General features: G+C 40.6%; 1 protein-coding gene across 13 annotated transcripts in view; it reads left to right on the plus strand.

Annotated features, from left to right (window-relative positions):
- Positions 1-16,478, plus strand: part of LDLRAD3 (low density lipoprotein receptor class A domain containing 3) — a 127,964-nt gene that overhangs the window by 40,099 nt on the left and 71,387 nt on the right. For 11 of the 13 annotated variants that reach the window (XM_054066575.1, XM_054066574.1, XM_054066570.1 and 8 more), the window contains 2 exons: positions 7,096-7,221; positions 9,951-10,085. In XM_054066575.1, coding sequence (XP_053922550.1) covers positions 7,096-7,221; positions 9,951-10,085 — 261 coding nt within the window. The remainder of the gene's footprint in view (positions 1-7,095; positions 7,222-9,950; positions 10,086-16,478) is intronic. The other 2 variants (XM_054066572.1, XM_054066573.1) reach the window with 1 other exon arrangement.

A 16,478-nucleotide genomic window follows, 5' to 3' on the forward strand; every position in this document is an offset into this window, starting at 1 on the left:
TTTAGAATTTGTCCTTTTGTATGATATTATTGCTCAGGTTATTTAATGAGTAGTACCTTCTAAAATACTTCTTTTAGTGGTTTCTCACTTTACTGAATGTCTGAAAAACAAGGGTTTTTTGTATGCACTCTCTTCTGGCATCTTATCTGCTTTGTGATGACTTTGAAGGGCTGAAACAGACTTCTAGAGCATGAAGGATTACTTTAAGGCCTTACTGTCTGGCACGAAATTAAGGCCACTGACCCATAGTAGTCCAACTCTTAAGTGCTTTGTCTTTTCTCCTTTTCAAAGGAAGCAGTTTACTCTTCATGGCAGCAGACTCCATTGTACTTTACTGTTGTCCTTTCTTTCTTACTGTAAATGATAGCATAAATATTGCCCATGTGAGTAGGTGATAGCTTACTATGTTGGAGGCAACAAGTGATGTTTCTTGGGGGGCAAATTTCACTACCTGTAAAAGAAAAGAAAGTTGCTGCCTTTAAAATAAAGAATTTTTTAGGCTTTGAGTTTACATTAGCAGTTTGACTAGCAACTCTTTCACTTGAGAAAAGGTAAGAATGACCCAAGGGCTTTTTTGTAGGTGCAATGAATGCTCTGCAGTTGGCTGCATTTTTTGATCAAAACTCAAAATTAAATGGGTTTTTGTCTTTTTGAATTGGAGAAATTCTAACATAGTTGACTGTTGAGTGGATTTTATACTGGGAATAGTACTCAAGTGCTAGCTTTTTTCCTAGATAGGAAAAAGCAAGCAGAGGAAGTGAAACTTCTCTATTATTCTGTAAGGCAGCCCTGTTGAAGAGCTCTGTGAGCCAGCAAATAATGCCTTCTGTCCTGAGGCAGCTGAATGACTGCAGGTAGCATTGGCTTTCCCACTAGGAACTGAACTGAAAATACTGTAGGGACCAAACAGCAATTAACTAACCCAAAATAATTGGGAGTATTAACTGGGTTAGGGTTTGTATCAGTTCTTGGGGTGAAAGGGACCTGGTGCCATCCTGCTTGTGTTATGTAGTGTTGCAAAACCCATCTTTCTCTTCTTTATAAATTGAAGTTACAACCTGTTTTCAAAGAGTAGGGACAAGTTTAAAAGATGGTTACCTATAACTTCTTTTGTAGTGCCTTTACTGAAATGCTGCACCTCGCCTTGCATGTATCGAGAGACTGGGTTTACAATGCTGTCTGATATGGCTGTGGCATCTCTCAACATAAATTAACAACAGCAGGGAAGTTTAACATGGTTCATTATCAAAGTCAGGAAGATACCTGTGGTTGTGCAATAATGCAGCATCTACAAACAACAGTTTGTCTGGAGAGATTCTCTTGTAGCATGCAAATAATCACATCTTGATTAAATGAATAAATCATCATCTATTGTTCATAGACTCATAGAATCACTAGGTTGGAAAAGACCTTTAAGATCATTGAGTCCAACTGTACCTGTCCACTGCTACACCACATCCCCAAGCACTTCATCTACTTGTCTTTTAAATACCTCCAGGGATGGCGAATCAACTATCTCTCTGGGCAGCCTCTTCTAGTGCCTAAGAACTCTTTTGGTAAGAAATTTTTCCTGATGACCAATCTGAACATCCACTGGTGCAACTTGAGGCCTTTTCCTCTTGTCCTATCCCCTGTCACTTAGGGGAGACCGACACCCACCTCTCTACAACCTCCTTTCAGGTAGTTGTAGACAGTGATAAAGTTACCTCTCAGCCTTCTTTTCTCTAGGCTAAACAATCCCAGTTCCCTCAGTCACCTCCCATAAGGTCTGTTCTCCACAGCCCCTTCACCAGTTTCATTGCTCTTCTCTGGGCACACTCCAGGACCTCAACATCTTTCTTGTAGTGAGGGGCCCAAAACTGAAAACAGTATTTGAGGTGCAACCTTACCAATACCAAGTATAGGGACAATCACTTCCTTGGTCTTTCTGGCCACCCTGTTTCTGATACTAGCCAAGATGCTATTGGCCTTCTTGGCCACCTGGGCCACTGCTGACTCATATTCATCTCTCTGTCAACTAACACTTCTAGGTGTTTCTCTGCCAGACAGCTTTCCAGCCACTCTTCCCCAAGCTTGTAGCACTGCACAGGGTTGTTGTGTCCCAAGTGCAGGACTCTTATTAAACCTCATCCTGTTGTTCTCAGTCCATTGATCCAGCCTGTTCACATCCCTCTGTTGTGCTTCCCAACCCTCTAGCAGATCGACACTTCCTCCCAGCTTTATGTCATCTGCAAACTTACTAATGGTACATTCAATCCTTTCATCCAGATCATTGATAAAGATATTGAACAGAACTGGACCCAGCAATGAGCCCTGGGGAACACCACTTGTGACCAGTAAGTGTTGGACTGAGATTTGTGGATGTGAAGCAGCATGAAGTTATTTTTCATGAATGCTGCCTGGAGGAATTCTAAGGTAAAAAATGGGTTCAAAGATACTGATGCTAAAATGCTATGCAGTTTACTTCTAGCTGCAGGGTGTCGCAAAATGTCTGCTGTTGGATCTGCTACATCCCATTTCCTTCACTCCAGAATGGAAAATAATTGAGAAATATTTTAAAATGTTTGTAGAGTTGTCCTATTGGCAGCGTTGTGCAGGGTGCCTGTTGTGTGTTACTTGTGCACCTGTTGCATGCAATAAGCAGTGCCTTGTTCACTGCAACTAGGTGTGAAATGTTGGAGGTGTGGACTAGCTGTCTCAACTGTAATGATTGCGTCAGAAAGCTTCTTCCCTAAAGTTTTGTTAGCAAGACTGTGTGCTGGCTTCTCTAAGAGAAACTCAACCTGTTATAAATGCATGTCTTCCCTTTAAGCATTCTACCAGTATAGTGGCTCACAGCTCTTCAAATTTTACTGGGATATCTAAAGCAGACTTCCAGCTTTTCAAGTAGTTACTCAGTAGGACCCCCTCCCCCCAGGACATGGTCCTTGGGGACAAGGGAGCAGAACAGAGCTGGCAAATACTTAAGGATGCTTTCCATAAAGCGCAAGAGCACTCAGTCCCCAGGTGTAGGAAATCAGGCAGAGAAGGGAAGAGACCCAGCATGGCTGAGTTGAGACCTGCTGGTTAAACTCTAGAACAAGAGGCAACTTCACAGGCAGTACAAGCAGGGACAGGGAACCTGGAAAGAGTATAGGTATGCTGCCTCGTTTTGTAGGGATAGGGTCAGGAAGGCCTGCTGCGATTGAGAGACGGGACGCAGCTTGATGCAAGCAAAATGTCGTCTTTATTGCGCAGCTAACATATATTTATACTACTAGTTACAGATAATTAAGGCTCATACATATTGCAAAAAGCAAGCTCATTATTGGCTAATACAAAAGGGTCTTCTCTCTAAACATTTGCCTCACTTAACGACAGTTTCCGGCCATTCAACAAGTACCCGCGATCAAGCCAGCAATCTTTGTTAAAGTTCTTATCTCACTCCCTCCCAGGGCCTGTGGCCGACAAGTTCCGGCACGTCTGCTTTTATCAACTGATCTGTGCTGGGGGTTTTCTTGAAGCTAGACAAATCCTGTCCCAACAAAGGCCAAGGCGCAGCTGGGGCTGAACTTGGCAAGAAAAGTGAAGACTAACAAGAAGGGCTTGTACAGGTATGTTGGTCAGAAAAGGAAGGCTAAAGAAAGTGTACCCCTACTGATGAATGAAAATGGTGACCTCACTTCAACAGATGAGGAGAAGACTGAGGTACTCAACAACATTTTTGCCTCAGTCCTCACTGATAACCCCTCTCCTCACCCCTCCTGGGTCATGGGACAGCAAGATGGAGACCGGGGTAAAACAACTCGCACTGGAGATTCATGAGGAGAGGATCATGTTAATGACCACCTAAGGAACCTGAACAAATATGAGACCTGATGAGGTGCGTCCCAGAGTCCTGAGCGAATTGGTTGGTGTGGTTGCCAAGCGACTCTCCATATTATTTGAAAAGTTATGGCAGCCAGGAGAAGACTCTGGTGACTGGAAGAAGAGTAACATTGTGCCTGTTTCTAGAAAGGGTAGGAAAGATGACTCTGGGAACTACTGACCTGTCAGCCTCACCTCCGTGCCTGGGAAGGTCGTGGAACAGATCCTCCTAGAAGCTATGCTAAAGCACATGGAGGACATGGAAGTGATTAGTGGCAGTGAGCATGGCTTCACCAGGGCCTGTATGACCAACCTAGTGGTTTTCATGATATGGTAATCACAGCAGTGGACACGGGAAAAACAACAGATGTGATCTATCTAGACTTCTGCAGAGCTTTTGACACGGTCCCCCACAAAATCCTTCTCTCTAAATTGGAGGTATGGGTTTGATGGGTGGACTGTTTGGTGGATAAGGAATTGGTTGGATAGTCACATTCAGAGAGTAGTGGTCAGTGGCTCAATGTCCATATGGAGATCCGTGACAAGTGATGTCCCTCAGGTGTCTGTAGTGGGACCAGTGCTGTTTAACATCGTCATTGATGATATAGGCAGCGAGATTGAGTGCAACATCAGCAAGTTTGCAGATGACACCAAGCTGAGTGGTGTAGTTGCCACACCGGAAAGACGGGATGTCATCCAAAGAGACCTGGACAAGCTGGAGAAGTGGGCCTCTGAGAACTTCATGAGGTTCAACAAGGCCAAGTGCAAGATCCTACACCTGGATCGGGGCAAACCATGGTTTCAATACAGGATGAGGGATGATGTGATGGAGAGCAGCCCTGCGGAGAAGGACTTCGGGGTGCTTATTGATGAGAAGCTTGATATGAGCTGGCAGTGTGCGCACGCAGCTCAGGCGGTCAACCATGTTCTGGGTTGCATCAAAAGAAGCTGGCCAGCGGGTTGAGAGAGGTGATTCTGCTCCTCGATGCCCCTCTTGTGATACCTCACCTGGAGTACTGTGTCCTATTCTGGAATCCTCAGCATAAGAAGGATATGGAGCTGTTGGAATGGGTCCAGACTAGGGCTACAAGGATAATCGGAGGGCTGGAGCACACCTCATACGAGGACAGGCTGTGAGAGGGTTGCCATTGTTCAGCCTGGAGGGCTCTGAGAAGACCTACAAGATCTTGGAAAGATGGTTTTAGAAGTAGAAGTTTCCCATTTTGAGATTGGTTCATCCCCACCTGCTATATCTGAATTTACCATTGTAGATCTCTGGTCCCTGGTAGATGGAATCTTTATCTTATCACCACCAGCTATAACCTGTAGCTGCTCATATTCCTTGTCAATACCTTCTTTTCTTAAAGAACCCTTAATCAAGTCATCCAAAGATTGTGCACTATGATGCAGTCTTCAGGCTTGTATACTGGGAATTAGCACTAATTAACAATGGCCAACCTGCCATCCTGAGTGCTGGAGTGTGGGATGGCATCACAGGTATTTAAGCGAAGATGGAGCCAACCCTTGACAGCAGATTTGATTTCCAAGTCAGGGGTTTCAAATTACTTGACTTTCACACCTGCTTGATCAGCCAAGTAAATCAGTCAGGTAATTGCATATCCTTTCAAGATGTCAACCTTCTGAAATGGTTTTAAAGGCACCTTATCAGTCTGATCTATCCATTCTGTAATTTTGCCTTTAAACTCTGGCTTTGATGTTCCTGTCCATGGGTCAATTTGCAGACCCAGATATTTCTCAGAGTCACCGGAATCAGTCATTTTCAGGGAAGTGCCTTTGACTGTCCAAGCATTAAAAGACTGCCTGTCACTGTGATCTTCAGATCTATCTCAACTCAAAACCTGGGAGCTGTAAATACTTCTTGTAGATTTGGTGTAGGAGTAGGAAACATTTACTCGAAAGGACTGCACATTATGAAGCTGGCTTCTTCTATGGTGTTCTCCCATCAGTGGTCTGTGTGTGGTGTTACCATATGTTCACATTGCACTGTACACATCTTCCTGCAGTTACCAGCATGCTCTTTCCACAGTGTCTGGTTTTGCTTTAAAATGGACTTTCTGAAGAGTTCAGCATCCTGTGATATTGTCCATTGTATCATGTTCTAGTTGAAAAAGCTACTTTGGAAAAGCAAAAGGGAGAAAAATCTAACCACATATTATTTTTTTTTTTTTTTTTTTTTTTTTTTACTTTGGGATTGTTTTAGTTCTAAGCTGGTGATACCACAAGACTTAAATGATGCTTGCTTTGAGCATTATAGTGGAAGCATCTGCATCACTCTAGCTGAGGGCAGTGTTCTCTCTTCTTGCTGTGAAGAGGTGCTGTGCAGTGAAGTAAAAAATGTGAAGTACTTGACATCATAAAGAGAGTCTGTAATAATTTGTTAAACACATTTTGATCCTATTGTTAGTATTTAGTGTTATATGAGTAGCTGTGCTGGTACTATAAAATAGATGTATTTTCTATCCTGAAGAACTGTACCATGCATGATGGAGAGGAGTGCAGCAAGGCATGCAATTTATATAACTCATGTTTCTTTTGCGACCAATTTTATGTGAATTGTGCTGAATAAAGGCAGTGTTCGTTATAACATTTTCTTTATGGAGTTTGACTTCTGCAGCCTGAAAAATACTTCTAATGAAGGTCTCTTGTGTTTCTTATTCTCACAAAGACACTGACTTGCTATCTCTCTGTTCCTCCCTTCCTTCTCCAGATGTTTCCTTACTCTTTCTATGCCAGTCTTAGCCCAAATTTGCATCCAAATTCTCTGAAATTGCCGCCATGTCCATTATCTCTGTCTGCAGTGGTCTCCTCGCTGAGCTTTTCTGAGCAAGCAAGGGAAGCTTAGTTGTGTTCAAAATCCTGCCTTCTGCTGCTATTTAGTGTTTGTGGACTTACAACAAGGAGTACCTGCTTGCTGATATTACAAACCTGTACGCCAAAGCATTCAACAGTGTAAATTTCTTTTGAGAAGTCATTTGACTTCTTTTGTTTTAATGTTTCAGTCATTCTGGAAGTCGTGCAAACTGGGAAAAAGTCAGCCTGAGCAAGTGAATTCTCACAGCAAACTTGAAGCAGTTGAAAGCAGGCCATAGCTTCCCAGCAGGGAGCCTGGAAGGTGCCCAACATTGGTGCCACCAGTAGAGCACCCAAGCCTGTACTGCTACAGAAGTATCTCTGACCTTTGTAAATAGTTTCCCTTATCTTTGCCCCCTTTCTGTATGTATCTTCCAGCAAAAGCCAAATCGAAATGTGGTGCCACGTTCTTCCCCTGTGCTAGTGGGATCCACTGCATCATTGGCCGCTTCCGGTGCAACGGCTTTGAGGACTGTCCAGATGGCAGCGATGAAGAAAACTGCAGTAAGTATGAGCCTGCTTGCCCATGAGGGTGCTTCTTTTTCTTTCAACTAATTAATACTACTTAGTAAGTAAGCATTCACTAGGCTTTAGTTTCTAAGTCAAAATATTCTTCCTGTCAGTTACAACCCAGATGATCCTTATGGTTTTCACACTTTGTAAATGACTGTCCTTTTTTTTTTTCCCTAAGGTACAGCTCAGACTTGTTTTGTTTATAATGCCTGTATGGTACTTCAAGCCCCTTTTGTTACTTTGAAATGAGATTTGAGCTGCATGTTTGTTTTGAACAAGTTCTCTATACTCAAATATAACTCAAATTGGACAATATAAAATATGACTTTAAATTTTTATTTGCCTGTTTCTTGTCAATGAAGAATATGAGTTATTTGTTTGTCAGCACATTTCTCTGTTTTTACATGTTTTCAAACATCAAACAAGCAAGTAAAGGGTTGCTTTAGTGAACTTAGTGAACTTAGAACTTAGTGAAACAAGTTCTTGGAAGGAGAAGGAGGTTCTCAAGTCAGACATGCCTGCAAATGCACTAGCTTAGTCTGCTGTTCAGCGGCTTGCAGGGAAGTCGAAGCTGAAAGATCATCTGAAGTACACTACTTGACCTGGGCTGAAGCCCCTATGTGTGGCTGCATAGATCCATTTGTATCTGCAACTCAAGCAGGGATATATCATAGCAGTAAAGAAAGTTTATGTTCAAGCCAGCAGTTCTGTTGCAGTTATTAGGAGCTGGTAAAGGCATGGGTGTGTAGGAGGAAGCTTGCAGCCAGTACTTGCTCATTCTCTTGCTGGAGCATGCTGAGTTTTTCCTTTTAATGACATTGAAATGTCAGGAGGAAGACGACAAACACCAGCTTTCAAATATAACAAAAGGTGCAGTCTTTACAGTGATCTATCTCTGCTTCTTGCCTTTCTTGTTCTTGTGCTTTACCCCACAGCATGAACATCTCTTAAGGTGCTATCTGTTGTTGAGTCTGGCCTTGGGGGAACTGTGGCAGGGAGATGAGACCTCTGTGTAGCAAGTTAAGCTACAGAAAGAAAATTGAAGGCTAGTGAAATAACTTTGGGTTATGCTTAATCAAGCAGACTAGGAAGAAATTCTGACAAAAATGCTTTGAATATCCTTTAGGGTATTCTTAGACTGACAAGTGGCAGGTCTCAACTGAAAATGTACCAGTTTGTGGAGCTGGTTATGAATTAGCTTGTAGTGTGTACCTCCAATGGGACCTTACAGCTTAGTCACTGCTTTGCTTATCTTGAGGAACAACACTTTGGGCCCCAAAAGTAACCTGGGAAGTCAACGTGCTGTACAAGTGTGCAACAATTTCAGACCAAAGGAGATTTACCATGAACATGATAAACATGTTGTTGGGAAGCTGGGGGAATTGGGAATGTTTTGTTATATGTACTGCAGGTTATATGTACAGCAGACTAAGTTTTGTGATTTTTTTTTTTTTTTTAAAGACTCTATGAAGGCAGCTCTTACTTCAAAAAATAAAAAACAGGAAGCCAGTTAGTATTTCAGAAATGTAATCCCTTTTGTTACTGTAATAGAGAAGCACTTTAAAGCAGACAAGACGTCTAAACAGCCTTTTAAAAATTTTGAAGTGAAAAAATTACACTCAGTTTGTCACTTTAATACCAGAAACTGGCAGGAGCTCAATGAAGAGTACCAAAAATTATTAATGGATAGAGAGATTGATTTATAAGGAGATATTAAAAATTGCTAAATTATGCATATCTCAGCTAGGTGATGACTGTGTTGGAAGATAAGGCTATATATCCTGTGTATGAAGGGTGCAAACACCGTTCAGGGCGGCATTATGTAGATATGCATGCCGCTCTACGGCCAAGAGTGGAGGGATGAAATTAGAAAAGAGAAAAGTAAGTTGAATATCAAGGAAACTTGCTTGACAGTGAGATCTATCAAAGTTGTGATGTAATCTGCTAGGAGAAGTGGTGAAAACTGCACTGCTTTAAGTTTTAAATGAAACTAGACATAGCATCTTACCATGTATTTACTACTGCGTTTGGCATATGCGAGAAGACTGCTCTGCCTAATTGAGTCTGCTTAAATACTGTTTTGTTTTCGCTCTGTGTGCAACACTGGGCCTTACATGAAAGGATTTTCTGGGTGCTACTGTAACTTGCATATTGCCTTTAAAATGGAGTTGAAGTTCAAACACACAGAAGTTGAGAAATGTCAACATTGCCATTGTATCTTGTCAAAATAGTGAGGAAAATCAGGAAGGTGGAAAAAGATGGAAGCAGAGGTAAATAAACCACTGCCTGGCAGTTCTCAGCCATGGTTGTTGACGTATAATGTGAAACTTGGGCTAAACTGGATTTGTTGTAATGGGAAGTAACAGGCAATTATTTGGTAACTGTGTTTATGGTAGGCAGTGCTGCCCTCCATATATCTTCAATGTGACCAGATGCTGAGCAGCGAACAGTGATTGTGATAGGAGCTGTTGTGAAAGTGAACAGAAGGCTTATTGCAACTGTGGGTGGACTAAATTTCTGCTAATTGTAATGGATCTTTCATGAAGTGGAAATTTCAGCTTAGAGAGACAAGATTGCTTTGATTGCCAAGTTACGCCCATGTATTCAGCAGACTGACCAACTGTTGAGTTGTAAACCTGTTGTTGCTGGTTGCTTAATGCCTATTTCACTGCCTGGGTAAGAGAATTTCTAATGAAAGATCCCACTTCCTCTCTTCACAGCAGCAAATCCCTTGCTTTGCTCTACTGCCCGATTCCACTGTAAAAATGGTCTTTGCATCGATAAAAGCTTTGTATGCGACAGTCAAAATAACTGTCAAGATAACAGTGATGAAGAAAGTTGCGAAAACCCTCAAGGTAGGCACAGGGGTTTTATTTTATTCTGCAATATTATACCAACTCAAATAAATGTGGAACACGCTCAGTAGAAAACACAATTCTTTAGCTTGCCTTCTGTTGACTGGAGCTGTGGTTTCCTAATTCTGCAGAAGCATGAAACACGTAGAATGTATGTGTGTGCATGCACTTTGTTCTCAGTGTCCAAAGGACTAGTATCTTTTTCAGCTTAGTAAAAATGCACTTTTGCAGGAAGTGCTTATAGTCTGTGGTCCAATTCTCACTGAAGTTCCTGGGAATCTATTTAGCGACTTCTATGTGAGACGGATTGGACCCAGAGGGTCAGTAGTAAAACTTCAGCTTGAAGTAATTCAATGGTCTATTTACCAGATGACTGAATCTATATATGCTTAAAGCTTTAGATCTTCATTGTTCAGTTACTTTCTGAAAGGCATGTTTCACTGCAAGACAGATTTACAGTGAAGGAATTTATTCGTACCCTTGGTTGTTTCTGTATTTAGAGAAAAGGATGAGGACAAGGAAGAAAATTTTTGTTTGTTGTGTATTGAGTCTTGTAATAACCTCGTAACGCAATCTGACTTCTTTTAATTTGCGCTAGAAGTCTAGTGCTCCTCAGTCTTGTTTTCTGTAACTTAGTGCCATAGTATTTTATAAAACATGATGTATGAATGACTGGAGGTTAACAAATGATGTGCGTTGAGCATCAACTGCTATACATTTTCATGTTGGAGTTGCTCTTGAGAGATCAGAATAGGCAAAAAATGGGAGATGGATGTTTGCAGGGAAGATATATAATGTGCTTAGGCCCACAGAAACCAGGACAAATGAAGAGAGATTAAGCTGGATACGAAAGAAGGGGAGATTAGGGAAATTGAAGTATAATGAATTTAATATCTAGCTGCACTTATGATTTAATCCTTTGTGGAAGAGAAAGTAATTGTGAGCTTAATACGGTGATAAATATTCGTGACAGCTCCCAGGGGAAGAGGGAAAACAGCAGTGCCAAAAAACAAGGTTTATGGCAATAGTATGTGACAATTTTCCGTGCCATTCCTCTGTGTGACCTATTGAACTCTTTCCTTTGGCTCCATGTGCAAGGGCTAAAGAGGTCATCCTGGTAACCTGCTGCTAGTTGGGCTACCTTGCAGACTGGGAACATAGCTCTGCTCAGATCAGAACCTCAGAGAGAGGGGTCTGGCGTGTCCCTACCCTCTGTGAGGGGAGGAAAGGGCTGGTGAGGGACTGGTGCATGTCTATTACCGGAGCAGCAATGCCATCGCCCCTGTGCCAGGGGCTGGGTTGTTTTTCACTACAGGCCTAAGGCAGCCCAATGAGTGGGTGGTGAGGTTTCTTCTCGTTGGTGATTTTTTGTTTGGTTTTTTTTTTTTTTTTTGCTTCTGAAGCTTAATTAAATGAAGGTTAAATTAATTGGCTGGATTGCCTCCAGGTTGTTGTCATGACAGTCTGTTTTTGGAAGTGACTTGTCAGGGTCAGCAGAAGAGAGCTGTATTTCATGGAGCTATTACTTTTGTCTTTATCTTTGTTCTTCTGGAAAAGTCAGATTAGTAAGAGGGTTAAGTAAAGTAATTCTGTCTGATACTAGGCATGAAAGATGCCCAAACAAAGAAGGAAGCTTTTCTCATTAGGATCAGAGCAGCTATGGTTTGTGGGCTTTTATATATATATATATATATATATATATATATATATATATATTAAAAAATATATATAAAATATTTTATTATATTTTTATATATATAAATATAATATTTAAATATATTATTATATAAATATATAATATTTAAAATATTTATATATTTATTATATATTTATATATATATATATTAAAAAAAAAAAAAAAAAAAGAGCCCAAGTACAGGGTTGGGGATGTGAGGAGTTTCCAAAGTGAGAAGCTGATTATGGGGAATGTATGTGATTGCCTTTACCCTTTGGCAGCTCAGAGCCTCCCTGACTTGCAATTTTGCTATCTGTAAGTGGACAGTGCTGATGTACCTGTCTTTCAAAGTGAGGATTATACTGTTTAATGTGCTTGGCTTCCCATCGAAGATTGGGTAAATTAAATGCTCCCAGAATGACATCCTTGCTGATAGGAGTAGAGCTTTGTCTGTGCCTGTCTGCTTCAGGGTGATGTTGTGAGATTTAATATTTGCAAACCATTTTGAGATACTATGATAACAAGTGGAATAGAAGTGTGAATTATTGATACTTTGCTTTCCTTTTGCTCTTAGGTATAGCAACAAGCTTTTTAGATTAACACCTCTTCCTGCTCCTCCAGGAACTTTTAAATTAGCACCTCTTCCTACTCCTCCAGGAACTTCAAAGGCCTCCTTTATTGCACTGTCATTAGTGGAAAGCTCCAGTGTGATATGGGTTTGGTTTCTGTTAAATACTACCCAATGCATAAAGATCTTTTTAGTCAAGAAGGGTCACTCTGCAGGCTGTGACCTTGTGAACAGGAATGTGACCCCCTACTGAAAAAAGTATTGACCCAACTTTGACATGGAACACTTCAAGGTGTGCTCTCCTTGATGGATAATATCTTTGCTAGCATGCTGCAATTTGAAGTGACCCTGAAGCTGTGGGTTTATGAAGATACATTTTAGTCATAAACAGGGATGGATTAATTTGAATGAAGGGAGACAGGAACCCCAGGATTTCTCTCTGAAAATGGGAGGAATTTTTGAGACCAAGTTCCCACACTCCTTTCTCCTTACCACTTGTAACTAAATGTTACAGATCTTACAAAAGTTTGTATGTGGTGGGGCAAGTGTCAGTTTAAAAGCTTGAACAATGACAATTTAGCAGCAAATCAAGTAATTCTGTTATCATTCACAGCAGTAATTATTTGTTGTTCCTGTAGCTGCCATGGTAGACTTCCCAGCTGTTCCTTTAATCCCATCCCAGCTATACTTTGGTTTCCAGCATGGGAGTAATACGAATGGACTTTTTCCTTAGTCTGGAATGTGGTGTATTAATCAAAGTGTGTGCCTGAGTTTTGAGATTGGATGATATAATTGCTTGGATTATCCACGTGAGTCGTGTATATTAATTGCTCTTTCCAGCACTTGTAGCATTTGGAAATTTCTGTTCCTGTTCTGTAGTTAATGATCTTCATCTAGGAAATTTCCTCTTATTACTATAAGATCTCTCCCTATGCCTCAAATTAGCCAACAGTTGTTAATTATTCACATCAGCTGCTCTGGGTGTACTACTGGAGCCTGCCTGTGTGTTGCTGGGGGGATTTCCTGCTCTACAACAGGCATTCACTCATTTGGAAGGGAATTCCTCCTCCTTAACAGTTTTCAACAACCAAGTAAATTTGTTGAGCTCTAGTACTGTATTTAATTTATTCTCTTAATTGCATTTTATCTAGACGTGTCTTCACAACGCTTCTTCCTTTAGTTTCTCCTCCATTTTGTACTTTTAGTGTAGAAAGCTTTAACACCAAGAAAAGAATGCTGTATATTTTAATTCAACTTCTCTTTCCTTTTACGAACCTTTTTTTCCTTTCCTTCTAAGTTTGCTCAATACCTTATTAGCTTTAACCCTTTTGCCTAGGAAAAGGGGGCTTTATTGTTGTGAGTCTACAGTCTCTCTGTTGCTTTAGAGAGAGGCTGTTGGCTTCAGTAATGTTCCTACAATTCTAGCTCTGCAGTTTAGTAAACAGTACTATTATGGTCAAGTTATAAACCAAATCTGCCACAAGTGTCCTGAAGTTGGTTCCTGCCCTGTGTTCCTACACTGTACTGTTGCAATGTGGATATCTCCTTTTTTTATTTTTATGTGTATTTTCATTGAATTTGCATTAGGGTTTAGAGACAACCCAGTATTCCCAAACAGATTTAAAAGCATACATGGTTGCAAAAGTCTCTGTTCTTTCCTCTGTGACATATATAAATTGCATGTATAAAAATTGGTAGTGTGTTAAAACCGAAAAATCTGACCACACATGAAACTAGTGGAAAACAGTTCAAAAGATTGGCTTATTAAAATTAAATTTTAAGAGATAATTTAAATTTTGTAATGATATTTTGTGTGGATTTCAGTATAGGTGAGACAAAGTTGGAAGGGAACTGACTGCAATGGTAAACACTATGGCCCATTGCTGGTGTTTGCATGATTTAGTCGCAGTGCAAGGTAGGTATTAAAACTGACAGCCAAGTGCAAGAGACAAACTCTAAATTTGCATGAAATACCACAAAACCTAATTTATGAAACAAATAGCTTCCAGAAAATCCCATTCCATGTGGAGCTTGTAACCAGCCCTTTATTTGTGACAAATTGAAATTTTGAATTTCCCAAATACTGTGGTATCATCCTAAGCCTTTGTAGCCTGATCCTGGATGCATAAGTTTCTTTTTATTGTGTCTCTCTGACTCTTTATTGACTCAGTCTGTAAACTGAAGCCCGATTTGTAATTGTTGTGCTTCAGTTTAGCCCAGATTCAGCGGGCAGCAGGAATTTTAATACTCAGAAGCAGACTAAATAGAAACAAACTTCAGGAAGGATCCAAGAAAAGTATCAATGAATGTTTTATTCAACAAAGGCTTTGCCTGCACATACTTAGTGCTTTAATATCCCTGTTTTATAACACTTGCTGGATGGAAATGTTTTGTCAGCTGTGAATTCCTTCTTTCTTTTGTTGCTCCATTCCCTGATTAAGTCTGGGCTGCTTCTTCTTTCACTTTTTCTCTCTTCATAAGATTATTTGAGAGGGTTCTTGTCGAGAAAAAAAAAGTGGTCCATCTCCATAGAAACTAAAAGGTAAGGTGAGCTATAGTTCATACAGAGGTTCATATTAGTTGGTACTGATATTACGGATAACAGGTAAGATCATTTGTTCACTTATTTCAACAGCATGTGGACTCCATGGTCTCTGCTGCCTCCCAGGCCAGCCTGTCATTTGTAAAATTTATTACTGAACACTTCATTTGAAGAACATAATACAGTTAATAATACAGGCATTGTTGTAAATAGTCCCAGTCTCATTCAGAAGCACAGTAACTTCTGAGAGGGACTTACTACTTCACTGAGATGGGAGCTTTCCAATTCAAGCAGTGTAAAATAGGCATTGAGAGAGGTCCAGGCAGCTGGTACAAGTAGATTTTAATCAATATGTCTTACAGCTCCCTCAGCTTGCAAAGATGCCAGGGTTTTGTTGCAGAACAGTCATAGGCACCTGAGGAAAGGTGGTCTTGTGGATTAGCATGTTGCTCTTGCAGGCACTTTGGCCTATCATTTTGGCAGAAAAATGATAGACATGCTACCGAAATGTTAGGGTGCCAGTGCTGGGAGTGCAGCTGTTCTGTAAAAGGAACTGTAATGTGTCAATAGACAAGCAATGATTTCAGGTCTTCAGATGGGCAACAAACTTACTTAAAAGCATGTTTGTAGATCTGGGAGGTATCCAGCCTCTTCACTTGATCTCCTGTTCAGCCCACCTTCAGCTTGATGGTTTGAAGCTCAAAGCAGTTATCAACACATTATGATTTGGCTACTATAAAAATTAATTTTATGGCCTAGATCAAATCTTAGACAAGATGTGGTATCACTGGGCTTGTTAACAGCTCTAGCAAGGTTAAAAATGTAGAATAAGAGGATCTGGCAACAATCATCTTGCCCTAAAAATCTCTTGAAAATAGTAAGGACTGCGAACTGACTTTGTGTTTCCAACTTGTATTATGAAAACAGACATACTTCAGGATGTTGATGGTAGCTTTCCCTCAAGGCACAGCTTACTCCCATGATGCAAGTGCCTTACTGGACTCTTGCTGGGTTTTTTCCATGATTTTTTTTTTCCATGATTTTTCCATGATTTTTTTTTCCCCCTTTTTGTTTGCTGGGGCTGATAGTGCAGTTCTCAGCTAATTACAGAAAAAACACCTCCAGGTAGTAACCAAGTATTATCTACTTTCCCTTCAACCAGGTGCCAATGAGGGGAGCTAGGAGTTGAGACTGAATGGCATGGGATTTTTTTCTAACCTGTGCAGAAATTATATATGAGCTCTTAAAAATTGTGTCCAGATATTTTTGCCTTCACACTGGCATTTATTCCTGATTAACAGTTCCAGAAAAAGGTGATAACATCAATATCCAGTTTCTTTGTCTGTGTTTGAGAATTCAAAAATGGGTGATAAAATGTCCTGCTAGGGGAAGACAAGTTTAAAATAAAGGATGCTCTGTTTCCCATTCGTTCAATTCTCTCTTGAGCTCTCATTGGTAAAAATCGATTCCTTTCCAATACATTTTCCACAAGATTTTAACAATATGTAGGTGTTAGAAATATACCATGTGTTTTGGCATGTCATGCCATGTCCTGGCTGCTGAATTGCATTAACTTTTTCATGGAAAGCTGAAAGCCATCAAAAGAGA

This window comes from Cuculus canorus, chromosome 5, assembly GCF_017976375.1.
Source record: "Cuculus canorus isolate bCucCan1 chromosome 5, bCucCan1.pri, whole genome shotgun sequence".
NCBI classification, from domain to species: Eukaryota; Metazoa; Chordata; class Aves; order Cuculiformes; family Cuculidae; genus Cuculus; species Cuculus canorus.